The sequence below is a fragment of the Osmerus mordax genome, chromosome 6 (genome assembly GCF_038355195.1).
Source record: "Osmerus mordax isolate fOsmMor3 chromosome 6, fOsmMor3.pri, whole genome shotgun sequence".
Taxonomy (NCBI): Eukaryota; Metazoa; Chordata; class Actinopteri; order Osmeriformes; family Osmeridae; genus Osmerus; species Osmerus mordax.
The window spans coordinates 19,229,266-19,246,052 of NC_090055.1; the positions used below are offsets into that span (position 1 = coordinate 19,229,266).

General features: G+C 48.5%; 1 protein-coding gene across 1 annotated transcript; it reads right to left on the bottom strand.

Moving 5' to 3' along the window:
- Nucleotides 1-8,412: 8,412 nt before the first annotated feature.
- si:ch211-198c19.1 (uncharacterized protein LOC100151013 homolog) lies at nucleotides 8,413-9,880 on the bottom strand. Its single transcript, XM_067238561.1, is given in 3 exon segments — nucleotides 8,413-9,122; nucleotides 9,462-9,619; nucleotides 9,621-9,880. Coding segments are annotated over 3 exon segments (540 nt in total). The 5' UTR covers nucleotides 9,750-9,880; the 3' UTR covers nucleotides 8,413-8,869.
- Nucleotides 9,881-16,787: the final 6,907 nt, after the last annotated feature.

Below are 16,787 nucleotides of genomic sequence, written 5' to 3' on the forward strand. Positions count from 1 at the left end.
CGGATTATCAACAAGTGTGTGTTGGCAAGGCAGCATCTCTAGCCTCTTTGAAGATGTTTAGATGCTAGCTTGGTGCTAGCTATATAGCTAGGCTACATAGCTAGCGTAAACGTTACTTGCCCCATGGAATTACATATTTCACTAAGATACCGAAGTAAAGGAATATTCCACCACAATATCTTTACAGGGGGACGTTGGGACGTTCACTTGACAAGGCTAACATGAGAGTTGAACTAAGCAAGCTGGGTTGGATGCTAAGCTAGCTCAGAGCCTGCTACTAGTGTTTGTTTGCACTGAAGTTCCCGCGACAGCAGCCCGGGTGGGAGGTCTGCCCTAGTGATTGTCTAAATTCACCAATCACGTTAGCAGTGTTGCCAAAAAAATCTCACCAGAAGTCGTTATTGGCTCTCTGAAATGTCGTTCAAAGTCTCTAGATTAGCTGATGACGTTTTTATTTATTTATTACGTGATGACGTAAATCCAAACCAAATCGGGGCCCTAATACTACGTCAGCGTTTACTCCCCCAAAGTCTATACGTGCCCTATTTCAAAAGAATGTTGTTTCTATACCATACGTTCATACCTACTGGAATATGTTTTTTTATAACTTGTGTTGGCAGAAGGTTTGGCTCTTACCTCATAAATACCTATTAGTTAACAAGATCAGAGAGGTGTCCTACAAACTGATCCACAAATTTGACCCTGCAAGTGATTATTTGAAGAAATATAAAAAGGACATTGATTCCAACTCAGCTTCTGTGGTGAGCATCCAGAAACGGACTCACATTTGTTATGGTACTTTACATTTACATTACATTTAGTCATTTAGCAGACGCTCTTATCCAGAGCGACTTACAGTAAGTACAGGGACATTCCCCCGAGGCAAGTGGGGTGAAGTGCCTTGCCCAGTGTCAGTTGGCAGGGAATCGAACTGGCAACCTTCGGATTACTAGTCCGATTCCCTCACCGCTCAGCCACCTGACTCCCTGCTGCCTGTACTGCTCAAGTGTAAATACATTTTGGCAAGATACTTGCAGATTTGTGGTGGACCATATTCTTGCTGATTTTGTATTGTTATGGGAGAATGTACTGTTTGCTTTTCATGTTTGTGATAAAAATAAGGAAAAACAATTTTATCCTATTAATTTGTTATTGATGGCCAAAGAATTGTTTCTGAAGCCAAATGCGGGCAATGCAAAATTATTTGTTATAGAATGATATCATGATTTAAACATAGGTTATGGTATCTTATTGAGATTTGTTGTCAGAAATTCATGGTGTTGTCCTCAAAGACTGGACAAGAACGAAGATGTTGTTGAGAAGGTTTGAGATGCGTGTGGTCCATCTGAGGGCAGTGTTGAGCTTCCTGCGGAGCAACGGAGAGGCTGTGGCCTGTCCGTCACCACAAGAGATCAGTGGAAATCTAATAAACTCTGTCCTCCCTGCTTCTCTTTCTCTCTCTGAGGTCAGGACAGATCCATTTAAACTCTGTTTTCACCTTCCTCCCTCACTGTGCCCCCAGACACACACACACACACACACACACACACACACACACTCACACACACACACGCACACACACTCACACACACACACACTCACACACACCAGGCAGGACGTATAAGCAATGATACACATGCAAAAGGATTCTCACTGCGCCAAAGAGTATTTCATAGAAAAGAGAAGCTGAGCTCAATTCGAGATGATTATATCGCTTACAGATGAGGCTACATAACGTTTAATTAAAATGGCGAAGTGCGCTAGGGCCTTTTGAATGGCAAGGATAGGGGATGGGGAAGCCAGTGTCTGCATGTAAATGAACCTACACCTGGAAAGACAGGAGTACCTTTTGATTTCATGTACATGCTTTTTTTTGATGGACTAAAGAAATCGGTTTGCTAGAATCACAGGATATCAAGTGTTAGATCTCAGACTACAAGCTATATGGTTGTTTAAGGACATAGGCTAAGAGTTTGGGGTTCTGGAATTTGACATTTGCTATGTTTCAGTTTATTTCTGAGACGATGATCTAAAACGACCTACAACAAGTATGGTGACATCACCCCAGGAACCCGTCCATGACGTCACGTCGTCTGTTGATGAGTGGAAACAGCTCCGGTCAGAGTGTGCGTGTCTCAGTGGGACCAGAGACGATGTTATGGTAACCACACGGTAACGCACGACCCTGGAGGCAATCATCACGTACATCATGGCGTGTTCCCTCCCCCCTCCCCTCACCCGTGTCATCTCTGCTGCATTAGAGGCCTGATGGATGATGCCCAGAGGATGAGGATATCACAGGCTGAAATTAGGGAAAGCGTAACGGGGGAGGGGAGGGGGTGGAGGGGAGGGGGATGTCTGCAATGCTCATCACTCTCTCTGGTCAGCTAAATGAATGCTTAATGTATTCTAATCGTGCATTCCAAGGCCCATCAGTGTTCCATCCGACCCTGTCGGACTACTCTCTCTGGTCAGCTAAATGAATGCTTAATGTATTCTAATCGTGCATTCCAAGGCCCATCAGTGTTCCATCCGACCCTGTCGGACTACGATAACTGGGTGAGTGATTGGGATAGGACTGCTGGTAGCAGCTTCTGCCTACTCTGGTGGCTTTCTGATGTAAATGTGCCCCTTCGCCACCTTAATGAGGACTCTGTCCTCTCCTGTCACGGTGACATTGGGATCCCCGTCTCCTCTCAACGCTATCCGGACAGCCCGCTTCGCAAGGCACGCCCACGAGCCCCCGCCTTCGATTCATATTCGTGTTCCAGTCGGTACGTTGCTTAGACTGGGGTCTGCGAGGAACCTCTTCCATCACAGTTAATTGGACTGACCTTCAGTGAGGTTTTAAGAGCGCTTGTTGCAACAACGAGAGCCGTTTTCGTTTGACTTGGGATATTCAAATCCACAGTGAATGTATTATGTTTCACCGAGCAGTGCAGTTTGGGAGATTACCGTGCGCCGCTTCCGATACCCTTGGTCACAGCGCGTTGGATTAATTTGATGGCTGTGGGTCAGCCCCCCTGTGTGGGCAGGTGGGAGGGTGATGCAAGCTTGCGGGGGAGGCGGGGGAGACGGGGGAGGCGAGACCGTCTCTACAGCGGTTAGCCCTGAGCCTCTAGCCTTTTTAATCTGCTGAAACAGTGAAAGAGGAATGGTGATTGAATCTCCCATAGTCCTCCACCAAAGCACATGTGCAAGGACATCTTTCTCAAGCATTTGAAAACGACTGCAATAACAGACATTGACCAATGTGACATCCTTGTTCACTCAGTTGCAGGGTAGGAGACAGAGGTCGACAACAAACCTACCGGTAATCTTGGTTTATTGAAAAGTGTGAGGTAAAAGGGAAGCGATACTTACCAACTCCGTTGGAGTGATAAACTTGGTCCAATCCGGAAGGAGAAACGTCTTTCCAAACCTTGTGTACTTTATCCTCATTCTGCTGTGCATTGATTGATTAGCTGTGTCTTATCGTCTGCTTTGATAGAGACACTGACGCCTGGAGGGCCCTCTCCATCATTATGTCTCGGGATAAATAAACCGTTCGAGATACAAAGGGATTTCCTTTATTAAGAGATTTATGGCTTGGGGTCAAACGTTAAGGAAGGCAGAACAAGTTGTTGTAAAATCACAAAGTAGTACATTCATAGTGTACTAAAATGACGTTTTACAGTTAATACGGTATCCGTCTGCATCTCCATGTTAGGGTATCCTCACAACACTGATTTAATACTTCAACAAACCGCATTTACAAGAATTGTATAAATCCTCCAATGTATATTCAAATAAATCCTGATCAATCGGTACTGTTAATCAAGAATCCCCTTTATTTGTGTGTTTACGAATGAAACTGTGTTTGGATTATATCTTCAAAGGAATCTGAAAGCCTGTCTTGGCATTGCCACAAGAAATCTCGACGCTAAAATACCTTATCGTGGTATAGACGTCAAGCTTTGTTTAAGTAAAGGGCCTCTAAGCTTATAGATTCTATGTAAAACACGTGTGTGTGTGTGTGTGAGTGAGTGTGTGTGTATTCCCACCTGTGTGTGTGTGTGTCTGTTCTTCATACACTTGTTCCTGCAAACATACTTGGCGAGTCTGCATGTATGTTTGAGAGCAGTATACTCCACTTAGCACTGTATTTATATTAAATATTAAAACCAATTTAAATACAAAATTGCCACGTGAAATATTAACCACAGTGTAAATATTTAATGTGAGCCCTTTACCATAGGCTGGTATTCATTACCAAGCAGTGTTGGATTTTAATAGGCTATTTCCTGAGAGACGATGGGTGGGATCACACCCCACACAGATACATGCCAAACCTATCCAGCAGGGGGCGATAGTGGTCTGTTTGGACGGTGAGAGAGCGAGAGACAAAGAGAGACACAGAGAGACACAGGGAGAGAGACAATGAGACACACACAGAGAGAGAGATTAAGTTCCTAAACAGGTAAATGCTCTTTACACAACTAAAACAATGAGTAAATACGATGAATTTCTCACTGAAACAATTATAATCTAAAAGCGTTACTCATATGTTTAAACATAGTCAATAAGGATCAATCAGAATATTATCTTAATTCAATTGACTGCAGTCTCATTTCCTCCTGTAGCGGACCAGGGTCACATGATCACAGAATGTCAATCCAAACCTCCCCCAGGTCACATGAAGGAAAGCTGTGTAGGTACATAACCAGGTACCCTCTGGTAAAGCGCATGCATACAAAGACCGCACAAAAAGATAAAACTGCAAGAGATATGGAATATGAACTGAGAGAAAGAGGGAGAGAGAGAGAGTATGAGATAGAGAGAGAGAGCGAGAGAGAGAGAAAGAGAGTATGAGATAAAGAGAGAGATGATAAAAAAAGGGGTTGAGTCAGGGAATTTTGCTTGGAAAGCCACTGTGAGGAGGAGGAGGAGAGAGAGACATGGAGGGGGAGAGAGAGAGACATGGAGGGGGAGAGAGAGACATGGAGGGGGAGAGAGAGACATGGAGGGGGAGAGAGAGACATGGGGGGGAGAGAGAGAGACATGGACGGAGAGAGAGAGACATGGAGGGGGAGCGAGAGACATGGAGGCGGAGAGAGAGACATGGAGGGGGAGAGAGACATGGAGGGGGAGAGAGAGACATGGAGGGGGAGAGAGACATGGAGGGGGAGAGAGAGACATGGAGGGAGAGAGAGAGAGACATGGAGGGGGAGAGAGAGACATGGAGGGGGAGAGAGAGACATGGAGGGGGAGAGAGAGAGACATGGACGGAGAGAGAGAGACATGGAGGGGGAGAGAGAGAGACATGGAGGGGGAGAGAGAGACATGGAGGGGGAGAGAGAGACATGGAGGGGGAGAGAGAGAGACATGGAGGGGGTGAGAGAGAGACATGGACGGAGAGAGAGAGACATGGAGGGGGAGAGAGAGAGACATGGAGGGGGAGAAAGAGACATGGAGGGGGAGAGAGTCAAAGAAGAAAGAATAGAAGCAGAAGAGGAGAGGAGGAAGAGAGAGAGAAGGAGGAACAGAGAGAGAGAGAGAGAGAGAGGAGGAGGAAGAGAAAGAGAAAAAGAAGGAGGAAGAGAGAGAGAAGAAGAATGAGAGAGAGAAGAAGGAAGAGAAAGAGAGAGAGAGAAGAAGGAAGAGAGAGAGAGAGAGAGAGAGAGAGAGAGAGAGAGAGAGAGAGAGAGAGAGAGAGAAGAAAGAAGGAGGAAGAGAGAGAGCTATACACAGGCTCTGGGCTCTCAGAGCTGAGGAGGAGAGGCACATTAATCACTGTGAGACATCTGTTCATTCTGCCGCTTTAGAATTCTGTCAAAGAGCTAGGACTACCCCCCCCCCCCACCCCGACACACACACACACACACACACACACACACACACACACACACACACACACACACACACACACACACACACACACACACACACACACACACACACACACACACACATCCACCTAGAGAGAACCTGTCCTCTGTTAAGCATGGACAGACATCCTGAAACAACATAGACAGGCTCTCCAACCACTGCCTTTAATTGGATTTCATTTTGTTCTCATCTTCAGAGCCAAAAAACGAGGGAGAGACAGAGGAGCAGAGAACATGAGAGGAGGGAGACTGGGGGTGGAACTGCTCCGGCGCGCATGTCTGTCTTCTGTGTGTTGATGGTGTGTGTTGATGGTGTGTGTTGCTGGTGTGTGTTGCTGGTGTGTGTTGCTGGTGTGTGTTGCTGGTGTGTGTTGCTGGTGTGTGTTGATGGTGAGTGCTGATGGTGTGTGTTGATGGTGTGAGTGCTGATGGTGTGTGTTGATGGTGTGAGTGTTGATGGTGTGAGTGTTGATGGTGTGAGTGCTGATGGTGAGTGCTGATGGTGTGTGTTGCTGGTGTGTGTTGATGGTGTGTGTTGATGGTGTGTGTTGCTGGTGTGTGTTGATGGTGTGTGTTGATGGTGTGTGTTGATGGTGTGTGTTGATGGTGTGTGTTGCTGGTGTGTGTTGTGGACAGTAGGTGTGTGCTGTTCTTTCTGCTGTTCATGTGCTGTTCTTTCTGCAGCACATTCATGCATTCTGTCCGTGGGCGCACGCATCTCACTGTGTACAGCATCCATGCTCAACAGGATCACAATGTGCAAATCCTTTTCTATTCATTATTCTCATCATTTCAGTGTAACTGAAAATTCCACACAAGCCTGTAAATAAAAGTACATGGGGAGGGAAGTACCAGCAGCTCCCATACATGCAGGCTGGCATGGTGAGAGCACAGCCTCTCTGGAGGCCTCTCACCCTCCCCTCAGCCCCCTCCCCGGGAGCCACAGAGGGGGCCAGAAGAGGAACCAGGACTTCGCTAGCGTTTTTAAGATCCACATGTTCGGGGGTGATTGGTCACCGTGGGGCTGAGTCGGAGGTGATTGGTCACCGTGGGGCTGAGTCGGAGGTGATTGGTCGCCGTGGGGCTGAGTCGGAGGTGATTGGTCACCGTGGGGCTGAGTCGGAGGTGATTGGTCGCCGTGGGGCTGAGTCGGAGGTGATTGGTCGCCGTGGGGCTGAGAAGAAACAGGGGGTTGTGGGAGAGGAAACCAGCTGGTCTTGGCTTCTCCTTTCACAGGTGTTTAGTGTTGAATGAACCGAGACACACATGGCTATGGACATCCTCCGTGTCTTCACGGAGATGTCTCCCTGCTCTCTCACCTTGATGGGACCATCAATGTGTTCATGTGACTAACACTGTATTTGATGGGATTTTCTGACTTTATGTGAAGGCACGTTTTAGGAAACTGTAAGGTAGTGTCCTCGGCCTGCTAAGAGTTTTGGTGATTAGCTCATTTTAGTGCTGTGTATGTATGAGGTTGAAGTTGAGGAACACTCACAAACCGACTCATTGATCTCAGAGTAAGACCAGAAATAATATAGGAATCTTCTCTTCTCATTCATTTTAATATACAGACTTGTGTAGGTTTCAGAAGAATGCGGCAAATGGTAAATGGACTGCATTTATATAGCGCTTTTCTACCTTAGCGGCACTCAAAGTGCTTTACAATGTTTGCTTCTCATTCACCCATTCATACTCACACTCACACATACCGACGGCAGCGAGCTACCATGCAAGGCGCCGGCCTGCCCATCGGGAGCAACTTGGGGTTCAGAGTCTTGCTCAAGGATACTTCAGCACATGACCTAGGAGGAGTCGGGGATCGAACCGCCAACCTTGCGATTAACAGACAACCCTCTCTACCCCCTGAGCCACGGCTGGAAATGCTGTGGCAAAACTGTTATTTAATAGTAATCTCTTTTAACAGTACCATTTGAAAGAACATTGTAATAGATTCCGGCAGCGTGCAGAGGCCGGTCTGCCAACGATAGCGTAAACATCGAAGGATTCTGGACGTTTATGAGTGTTGATCTGCATGCATCTGTGAAGCCCTCTGTGACATTGCATGTAAAAGGGCTGTACAAATAACAGTTGATTTGATTCAGCTGTGTGAACAGGCATTCTCAACCCCGCTTCGTAGTGCTTTGCAGTGCTTTGCAGTGCTTTGTAGTGCTTCATAGTGCTTCATAGTGCTTCATAGTGCTTCATAGTGCTTCATAGTGCTGTGTGAAGCTTCATGAGTAAACTTGCGCATGTGATTACCTCATTATGTAAAAATACACTGCACTGTTCCAGGCCTTGTTTCACACAGCTGGTATACAGAGGAAGTGATCATTATGCCAAGGAATTTCCATGCGTAGTGTTTCCATGCGTAGTGTTTTGGTTCACTAATAACAGAACAACCCTTCACCAGAAGACTCCAACAACAGACTGGTGTTTTGGTGCAGAAACACACAAATCTAAATTCAGCAGATGAGTACAAAATAAAGGACACACAGTATTTAGCAAAGTGGATGTTTAATAACTTCCAAACAAACCAAAACAAAGACTCTTTGATTCTACAGTCAGCAGGGTGGCGCGTCGCTAATTCAATCACAAACTGAGACCTTGTCTGTCATCATTGTCCAGCCTACAGTAGAATGATAGCAAGCTAGTTTCCTCCAGAGCGTTCTTGCATTAGAGTTGAACATAAACACACTTTATCAATCGAGACCTGTTACATGGTTTCATTTGTGGAGAAGATCAAGAGGAAGCGATGGATGATGAATCATTTACAATCACACAGCATGTGTGCACTCCCTCTGTGTCTGCAGAACTCGCTGCATCTCTGTTGTTGTTGCACCGTCTCTTGTTAAACACAGTCCCCCTGGCACTAACCTGCGCATAACTCTCCAAACACTACGCTTCTGGTCCTTGATTATCTACTGCACTTACCATATGTACTTGCTCGCACGTTGCTTTAGGTAAAAGCTTCTGCTAGATGAATAAACGCCACTCCAGCCTCACAGGTAATCCAGCCAGCGTCGCCGGAGCGAGGAGAGAAGGTCAGGCCCGATGATGTAGGTGGATTTCCTGTCATAGTGCGCCGATATGAAGATCTCCTCGATGCGGTTCAGGTTGCGGTTGAACTTCACCAGAACGCGATCCATGTTGCTGAGGGGGTCGCTTCTGTTGTAGTACTGCTTGACGTCGTCGGGCAGGTCTTCGGCGCCCGGGGAGTGCAGGTTCCCCACGGTGTAGTAGGACATCAGCTTCCTGTGGGGGAGAGATAGCACGTGAGGTGGGGGATAAGGGTCTGAATGAAAGGATGGAAAGGAAGGGAGGGAGGATGAAGTATTAGAGAGACTCACAAGAGACTCACGAGGAAATAATAATCATAGGTTACGTACATGAACCACTTTTCTCACACTCTCTCACTCTAATAGACACAAAGAATAATACAAATATAGATATCAAATAAAGAAACACATATATAAACAAACAGTCCTCCACTTTGCCTAGTCATTCACACTGACACGATCACATATAGCACATGACAAAAGGTTCAATCGGGGTTAACGCGAGCACACAGGATCTCCTGGCCTCCTCCCACACCTGTCCTTCAGTCTGGGCAGCACGGGCCGGACTCCGCGGTTTTTGAAGTAGTGGAAGCCGTAGTCCCCTCGTGGCGGCTCACACAGAGCCTGCATGTTGTTGTCCACGCAGCTCCGGGCGTACCACTGCAGCAGCTTGAGACCGTGGCGAGGGGGGGGGGCGGCCGAAGCCAGTATTCTGCAGCTCTTCCTCAGAGTCCAGGGTCTGGAGGGCGGAGGTCAGGAGCACAGCCGCAGCCAACAGCAGGTGGAGACGTACCAGGAAGCGCGACGCCTCGACGGGGGCCATGACTGGGACTGGAGAGATGTTCAGAGACTCACTGTCGGAATTCAGCAAGCAGTAATAAAGCTTTGACTTTACGAGATAGCCTTTTCAATAAACTGTGTTGCATACAGAAGATCCTGTTTTTCCCGTCTTTCTTTAGATTAGTGTTAGATTTGTGGACCTCCTGCCTCTCAGTTTGTGTGTTGTGTCTCAGTGTCCCTCTATTCCAACACTGTTGACTGGTTCTCTTCAGGTCTGTTCTCTGGAGTAGCTGTAAGGAGCTCTGACAGATGTTGTCTGGTGTTGAGAGGCGTATGTGTTAGCATGTTTGTTCTTGTGGGAAGAAACGAAACATTTGTTCACATCCGGATATGATGCAAGGAGGGTTGTCGGCCCGAACACAGCTGGTGAAAGCCGGGGGTGTCTGTTTCCGAACAGATACACCAGCTTCTGTTTCCGAAGCTAAATATAAACTTGTTGAATCTGCTGGGTTTCAGCAGGTACGAACAGTCTTTAACAGGATGTTGTGGTGGTGGTTGAAGTACTGAAGCTTCATCTTTAACTGAGAGCTGATGAACATCGACCTCCTCCCTGTCTCTCCTCCCTGTCCCTCCTCCTTGTCTCTCCTCCCTGTCCCTCCTCCCTGTCTCTCCTCCCTGCCCTCTCCTCCCTGTCTCTCCTCCCTGTCTCTCCTCCCTGTCTCTCCTCCCTGTCCCTCCTCCCTGTCTCTCCTCCCTGTCCCTCCTACCTGCCCTCTCCTCCCTGTCTCTCCTCCCTGTCTCTCCTCCCTGTCCCTCCTCCCTGTCTCTCCTCCCTGTCTCTCCTCCCTGTCCCTCCTTCCTGTCTCTCCTCCCTGTCTCTCCTCCCTGTCTCTCCTCCCTGTCTCTCCTCCCTGTCTCTCCTCCCTTTCCCTCCTCCCTGTCTCTCCTCCCTGTCCCTCCTCCCTGTCTCTTCTCCCTGTCTCTCCTCCCTGTCTCTCCTCCCTGTCTCTCCTCCCTGTCTCTCCTCCCTGCTCTTTGCATGTAAATGCAATCCACCACCTTGGTTTGTGTTGCTGGTGTGTGTTGATGGTGTGTATTAATGGTGTGTGTTGGTGGTGTGTGTTGATGGTGTGTATTAATGGTGTGTGTTGCTGGTGTGTGTTGCTGGTGTGTGTTGATGGTGTGTGTTGCTGAGGTGTGTTACTGTTGTGTGTTGCTGGTGTGTGTAGTGTTTTGGTTCACTAATAACAGAACAACCCTTCACCAGAAGGCAGAAACACACAAATCTAAATTCAGCAGATGAGTACAAAATAAAGGACACACAGTATTTAGCAGAGTGGATGTTTAATAACTTCCAAACAAACCAAAACAAAGACTTTTTGATTCTACAGTCAGCAGGGTGGCGCGTCGCTAATTCAATCACAAACTGAGACCTTGTCTGTCATCATTGTCCAGCCTACAGTAGAATGATAGCAAGCTAGTTTCCTCCAGAGCGTTCTTGCATTAGAGTTGAACATAAACACACTTTATCAATCGAGACCTGTTACATGGTTTCATTTGTGGAGAAGATCAAGAGGAAGCGATGGATGATGAATCATTTACAATCACACAGCATGTGTGCACTCCCTCTGTGTCTGCAGAACTCGCTGCATCTCTGTTGTTGTTGCACCGTCTCTTGTTAAACACAGTCCCCCTGGCACTAACCTGCGCATAACTCTCCAAACACTACGCTTCTGGTCCTTGATTATCTACTGCACTTACCATATGTACTTCCTCGCACGTTGCTTTAGGTAAAAGCTTCTGCTAGATGAATAAACGCCACTCCAGCCTCACAGGTAATCCAGCCAGCGTCGCCGGAGCGAGGAGAGAAGGTCAGGCTCGATGATGTAGGTGGATTTCCTGTCATAGTGCGCCGATATGAAGATCTCCTCGATGCGGTTCAGGTTGCGGTTGAACTTCACCAGAACGCGATCCTTGTTGCTGCGGGCATCCCTTCTGTCGTAGTACTGCTTGACGTCGTCGGGCAGGTCTTTGGCGCCCCGGTAGTTGAGGTTTCCCACGGAATAGTAGGACAGCTTCCTGCGGGGGAGAGATAGCACAGGGGCCGTGAGGTGGGGGATGAGAGTCTGAATGCGGAGGATGAAAGGATGGATGAAGGAAGGAAGAGAGGGAGGATGAAGTATTAGAGAGACTAGCAGTAATAAAGCTTTGACTTTACGAGATAGCCTTTTCAATAAACTGTGTTGCATACAGAAGATCCTGTTTTTCCCGTCTTTCTTTAGATTAGTGTTAGATTTGTGGACCTCCTGCCTCTCAGTTTGTGTGTTGTGTCTCGGTGTCCCTCTATTCCAACACTGTTGACTGGTTCTCTTCAGGTCCGTTCTCTGGAGTAGCTGTGAGGAGCTCTGGCAGATGTTGTCTGGTGTTGAGAGGCGTATGTGTTAGCATGTTTGTTCTTGTGGGAAGTAATGGCGGGTACGAACAGTCTCTAACAGGATGTTGTGGTGGTGGTTGAAGTACTGAAGCTTCCTCTTTATAACTGAGAGCTGATGAACATTGACCTCCTCCCTGTCTCTCCTCCCTGTCTCTCCTCCCTGTCCCTCCTCCCTGTCTCTCCTCCTTGTCTCTCCTCCCTGCTCTTTGCATGTAAAGGCAATCCACCAGGTTCTCCACATCCAATAGCGTGTCATTTCCTGTCAGGTTTACCTATTCTGTTCTGGAAGGAGGAAGTAGGTATGCATACATATATACACACATACAGTAAACGCACGTTTAACACACGCGTAGACAAACTCATTCACACAACGTTCTTGAGGAAGTGCTATCTCTGTTCTGTGTTGCTGGGTATGACCGAGCATGGAATTACATGTTCTCTCAGAAGATGATGGACAGCACCACCAGGACTGGGTCCTCAGCACCACCAGGACTGGGTCCTCAGGACCACCAGGACTGGGCCCTCAGCACCACCAGGACTGGGCCCTCAGGACCACCAGGACTGGGCCCTCAGCAACACCAGGACTGGGCCCTCAGCACCACCAGGACTGGGTCCTCAGCACCACCAGGACTGGGCCCTCAGCACCACCAGGACTGGGTCCTCAGGACCACCAGGACTGGGCCATCAGCACCACCAGGACTGGGTCCTCAGCACCACCAGGACTGGGTCCTCAGGACCACCAGGACTGGGCCCTCAGCATCAACAGACAGCACCCCCTCCTGCAGTGGAGGCAAGGTAAACGTTCAAAACAGCAGAGCAGAGAAACATGCCATATTTTACATGAATGCTGTTTAGTAAGTTAAAAACTAACTGCTTAAGAATGAGTCGTGACTGCAGTCGGATTTGTCTGCCCTAATATGAAGCTCAGTGGATTTGTTGAATAGGTGTAATAAGCATTTGCGATATTCATGGCAAAGGAAGTACTTACGTCAGGACAATCTGCCAGGGCTGAAAGCTGGTGATGTGTGTGTGTGAGAGTTTGCATGTTTGAGTGTGCGTGTGAGTTTGTGTGTGAATGTGTGAGTGTGTACGTGTGTGAGTGTGTCTATGTGTGTGTGTGTGTGTGTGAGTGTGTGTGAGTGTGTGTGTGTGTGAGAGAGAGAGTTTTCAATGAATTTTTTGGGCCTCTACTGTCCCTCATTGTGTGCATACAGTATCTGAGGCTATGTGAGGCCAAACCCCACTCTGCCCTCCCTGGTGAGAGAAAGAGAGACAGAGAGAGAGAGAGAGAGAGAGACAGAGAGAGAGAGAGACAGAGAGACAGAGAGAGAGACAGAGAGAGAGAGAGAGAGAGAGAGAGAGAGAGAGAGAGAGAGAGAGACAGAGAGACAGAGAGAGAGAGAGAGACAGAGAGAGAGAGAGACCGAGGGGAATCAGGAGAGGTACAATAGGGAATATGTGCTTCTGTGTCTTCCATTGAGAGTCAGCTCTGACAAAGAGTTAGATTGGCAGTAAAACCTCCCTCATAAGTGAGTTTGACACTTCAATTGAGATTCTGCCAGGCACCCTGGGGCTCTTCCCCCATGCCTCATCCCTTTACTGCCGTGTCAGCCCGCTCAGAGAGGCACTTCTGAAATTGCCCCGCGCACTCAATTTACAGCATGTTTTTCCTCAACAGAATGGGCCCACATTAAATCTACAGCAGACGTCAGCCTCAATAATGAACCCCAAATACATCATATCACTACACATTCAAGTCCATGATAAGACTGCTAGGGGGAGGGTGTGTTAGTGTGTATGTGTGTCACAACAGGCCTGCCTTCCTGCTCACCCGCCCGCCTGTCTATCTGTCTGGCTGTCTATCTGTCTGCCTGTCTGACTGTCTGCCTGTTTGCCTGTCTGCCTGTCTGCCTGTCTATCTGTCTGCCTGTCTATCTGTCTGCCTGCCTGCCTGCCTGCCTGTTTGCCTGTTTGCCTGTCTATCTGTGTGCCTGTCTGACTGTCTGCCTGTTTGCCTGTTTGCCTGTCTATCTGTCTGCCTGTCTATCTGTCTGCCTGTCTATCTGTCTGTCTGCCTGCCTGCCTGCCTGCCTGCCTGCCTGCCTGTCTACCTGTCTACCTGTCTATCTGTCTGCCTGTCTATCTGTCTGTCTGCCTGCCTGCCTGCCTGCCTGCCTGTCTATCTGTCTGACTGGATGATTAGCCGTACATGAACCGGGTAATTTATGCGCCAGGGTACTTCTGAGGACCCGAGCCCACCGCAGGTTGCCGCAACGATTCTCGTTTGTCCTGGAGCTCCCACCGTAGCCCCTCCTCAGAACACACACTCCACGGAGCCGGCACACACAGCTCACACACACACTCCACAGAGCACAGACAGCTCACACACACACTCCACAGAGCACAGACAGCTCACACACACCACCCCTCCTACCAATATCACTGTAATGATGAGTGTTTGGGAGGTGGGAAGCAGGGAGGGGGATAGGGGGGGGGGGTGAGGTGGGAATTCAGTAGAAACAATAAGTGACATTTGCTCCCCAGACCCCTCTCCATCTGGGCAGAAGGTATGAAAATGTGAGCGTAATGAAAAACACAATCTCAATTTACGATCCATTTGTTGTTTCACGTTGGGCTTTGCTTCAGGTGTTAAGAACTTGGTTATGAAGCAGAGTGTGGGACAGGGAACGTGTTGTTGTGAGGCAGACTGTGGGACAGGGAACGTGTTGTTGTGAGGCAGACTGTGGGACAGGGAACGTGTTGTTGTGAGGCAGACTGTGGGACAGGGAACGTGTTGTTGTGAGGCAGACTGTGGGACAGGGAACGTGTTGTTGTGAGGCAGACTGTGGGACAGGGAACGTGTTGTTGTGGGGCAGAGTGTGGGACAGGGAACGTGTTGTTGTGAGGCAGAGTGTGGGACAGGGAACGTGTTGTTGTGAGGCAGACTGTGGGACAGGGAACGTGTTGTTGTGAGGCAGACTGTGGGACAGGGAACGTGTTGTTGTGAGGAAGCTGCAGAAGCCGTCCACAGCCCAGTGCTCAACTACACACAGGAGAGACAGACTTTAGGTTTGTTTGTACAAGAGAGAGAGAGAGAGAGAGAGAGAGAGAGAGAGAGAGAGAGGGAGAGAGAGAGGGAGAGAGAGAGTGACAGTTAGCCATCGCGCACGTTTGCGCGTGTGTTCGTTTGTCTCTGTGTGTGCGTGTTGTCAGTGTGTGTCGAAGAGGGTCAGTAATTGATGTGGAGGAAGGAGAGAGGCCGCTGGCTGGAGGGTCGCCAGCCCTGTCGATTGTGCCGATGAAACCAATGAGAGGATAATGAGAGCTGGTGCTCTCAGAGCAGGGCGGGAGCGGGCCATAAAAAGAGAAATGAAGACTAATGAGGATGTGATTGGCCCAGGAGACGAGCCACAAATGAGAGGGCGGGGGGACGGGGAGGGGGGGGACGGGGAGGGGGGGGACGATGACTAATGACAACCCTCCTCCAATCAGAAGATCCTCCTACCGAGAGCTGGACATAGCCCTCTAGAATAACTGGACGGCCAACGACAAACACCTAACTGACGTGGCATGGAGGTGACCTACACACAGACACACGTACACACAGACACACATACACACAGACACACGTACACACAGACACACGTACACACAGACACACGTACACACAGACACACAAACACACAGACACACGTACACACAGACACACGCAAATGCACACATGCACACACACATACGCACATATATACGCACGTTCACATACACATGCGCACACACTCATCTACATGCATACACACACGTGCATACACAAACATTTACTGACCTCATTAGTGCTGATCCTCAATCTATTTTCAGGATTGCTCACTGCGGTTTGAAGAATTGACCAGCGGACTGGCCATCAACACAGAAGCAATCAAAGCCAGATCTATAAACAACACTGAAAAAGTCGCTGGTATGGCAACCGATGAACAAATGGAATGACTCTCCAAAACTGAGATCAACCACAACCATAATACCATTTTCACAACAGAAAAATAAACCTTGCCCCAATTTGAACTAGCTGACCCAGCGTTCCTGGTATCTCAGTTTGTGTCATCTTGCTTGGCAGAGCCTGTTACCTCACCTTGTAATATGCTCTGACTCACTGATCAGGCTGTTGTAGTACTTTGTGCACACACAAATGCACACACACAAACACACCACACGCACACACACACACACACACACGCACGCACGCACACACACACAAACACACCACACGCAAACACACACGCACCACATCAGAGTGAACATTAATTTCCAATTGACAGGATAGTTTATCCATTTGTCTCCTCATCCTCTCATCTCCTCATCCTCTCATCCTCTTATCTCATAATTTCATCTCCTCACCCTCTCATCTCCTCATCCTCTCACCCTCTCATCTCCTCACCCTCTCATCTCCTCACCCTCTCATCTCCTCGTCCTCTCATCTCCTCGTCCTCTCATCTCCTCATCCTCTCATCTCCTCGTCCTCTCATCTCCTCGTCCTCTAATCTCCTCACCCTCTCATCTCCTCATCCTTTCATCTCCTCTCATCTCCTCACCCTCTCATCTCCTCATCCTCTCAGCTCCTCGTCCTCTCATCTCCTCATCCTCTTATCTCCTCAC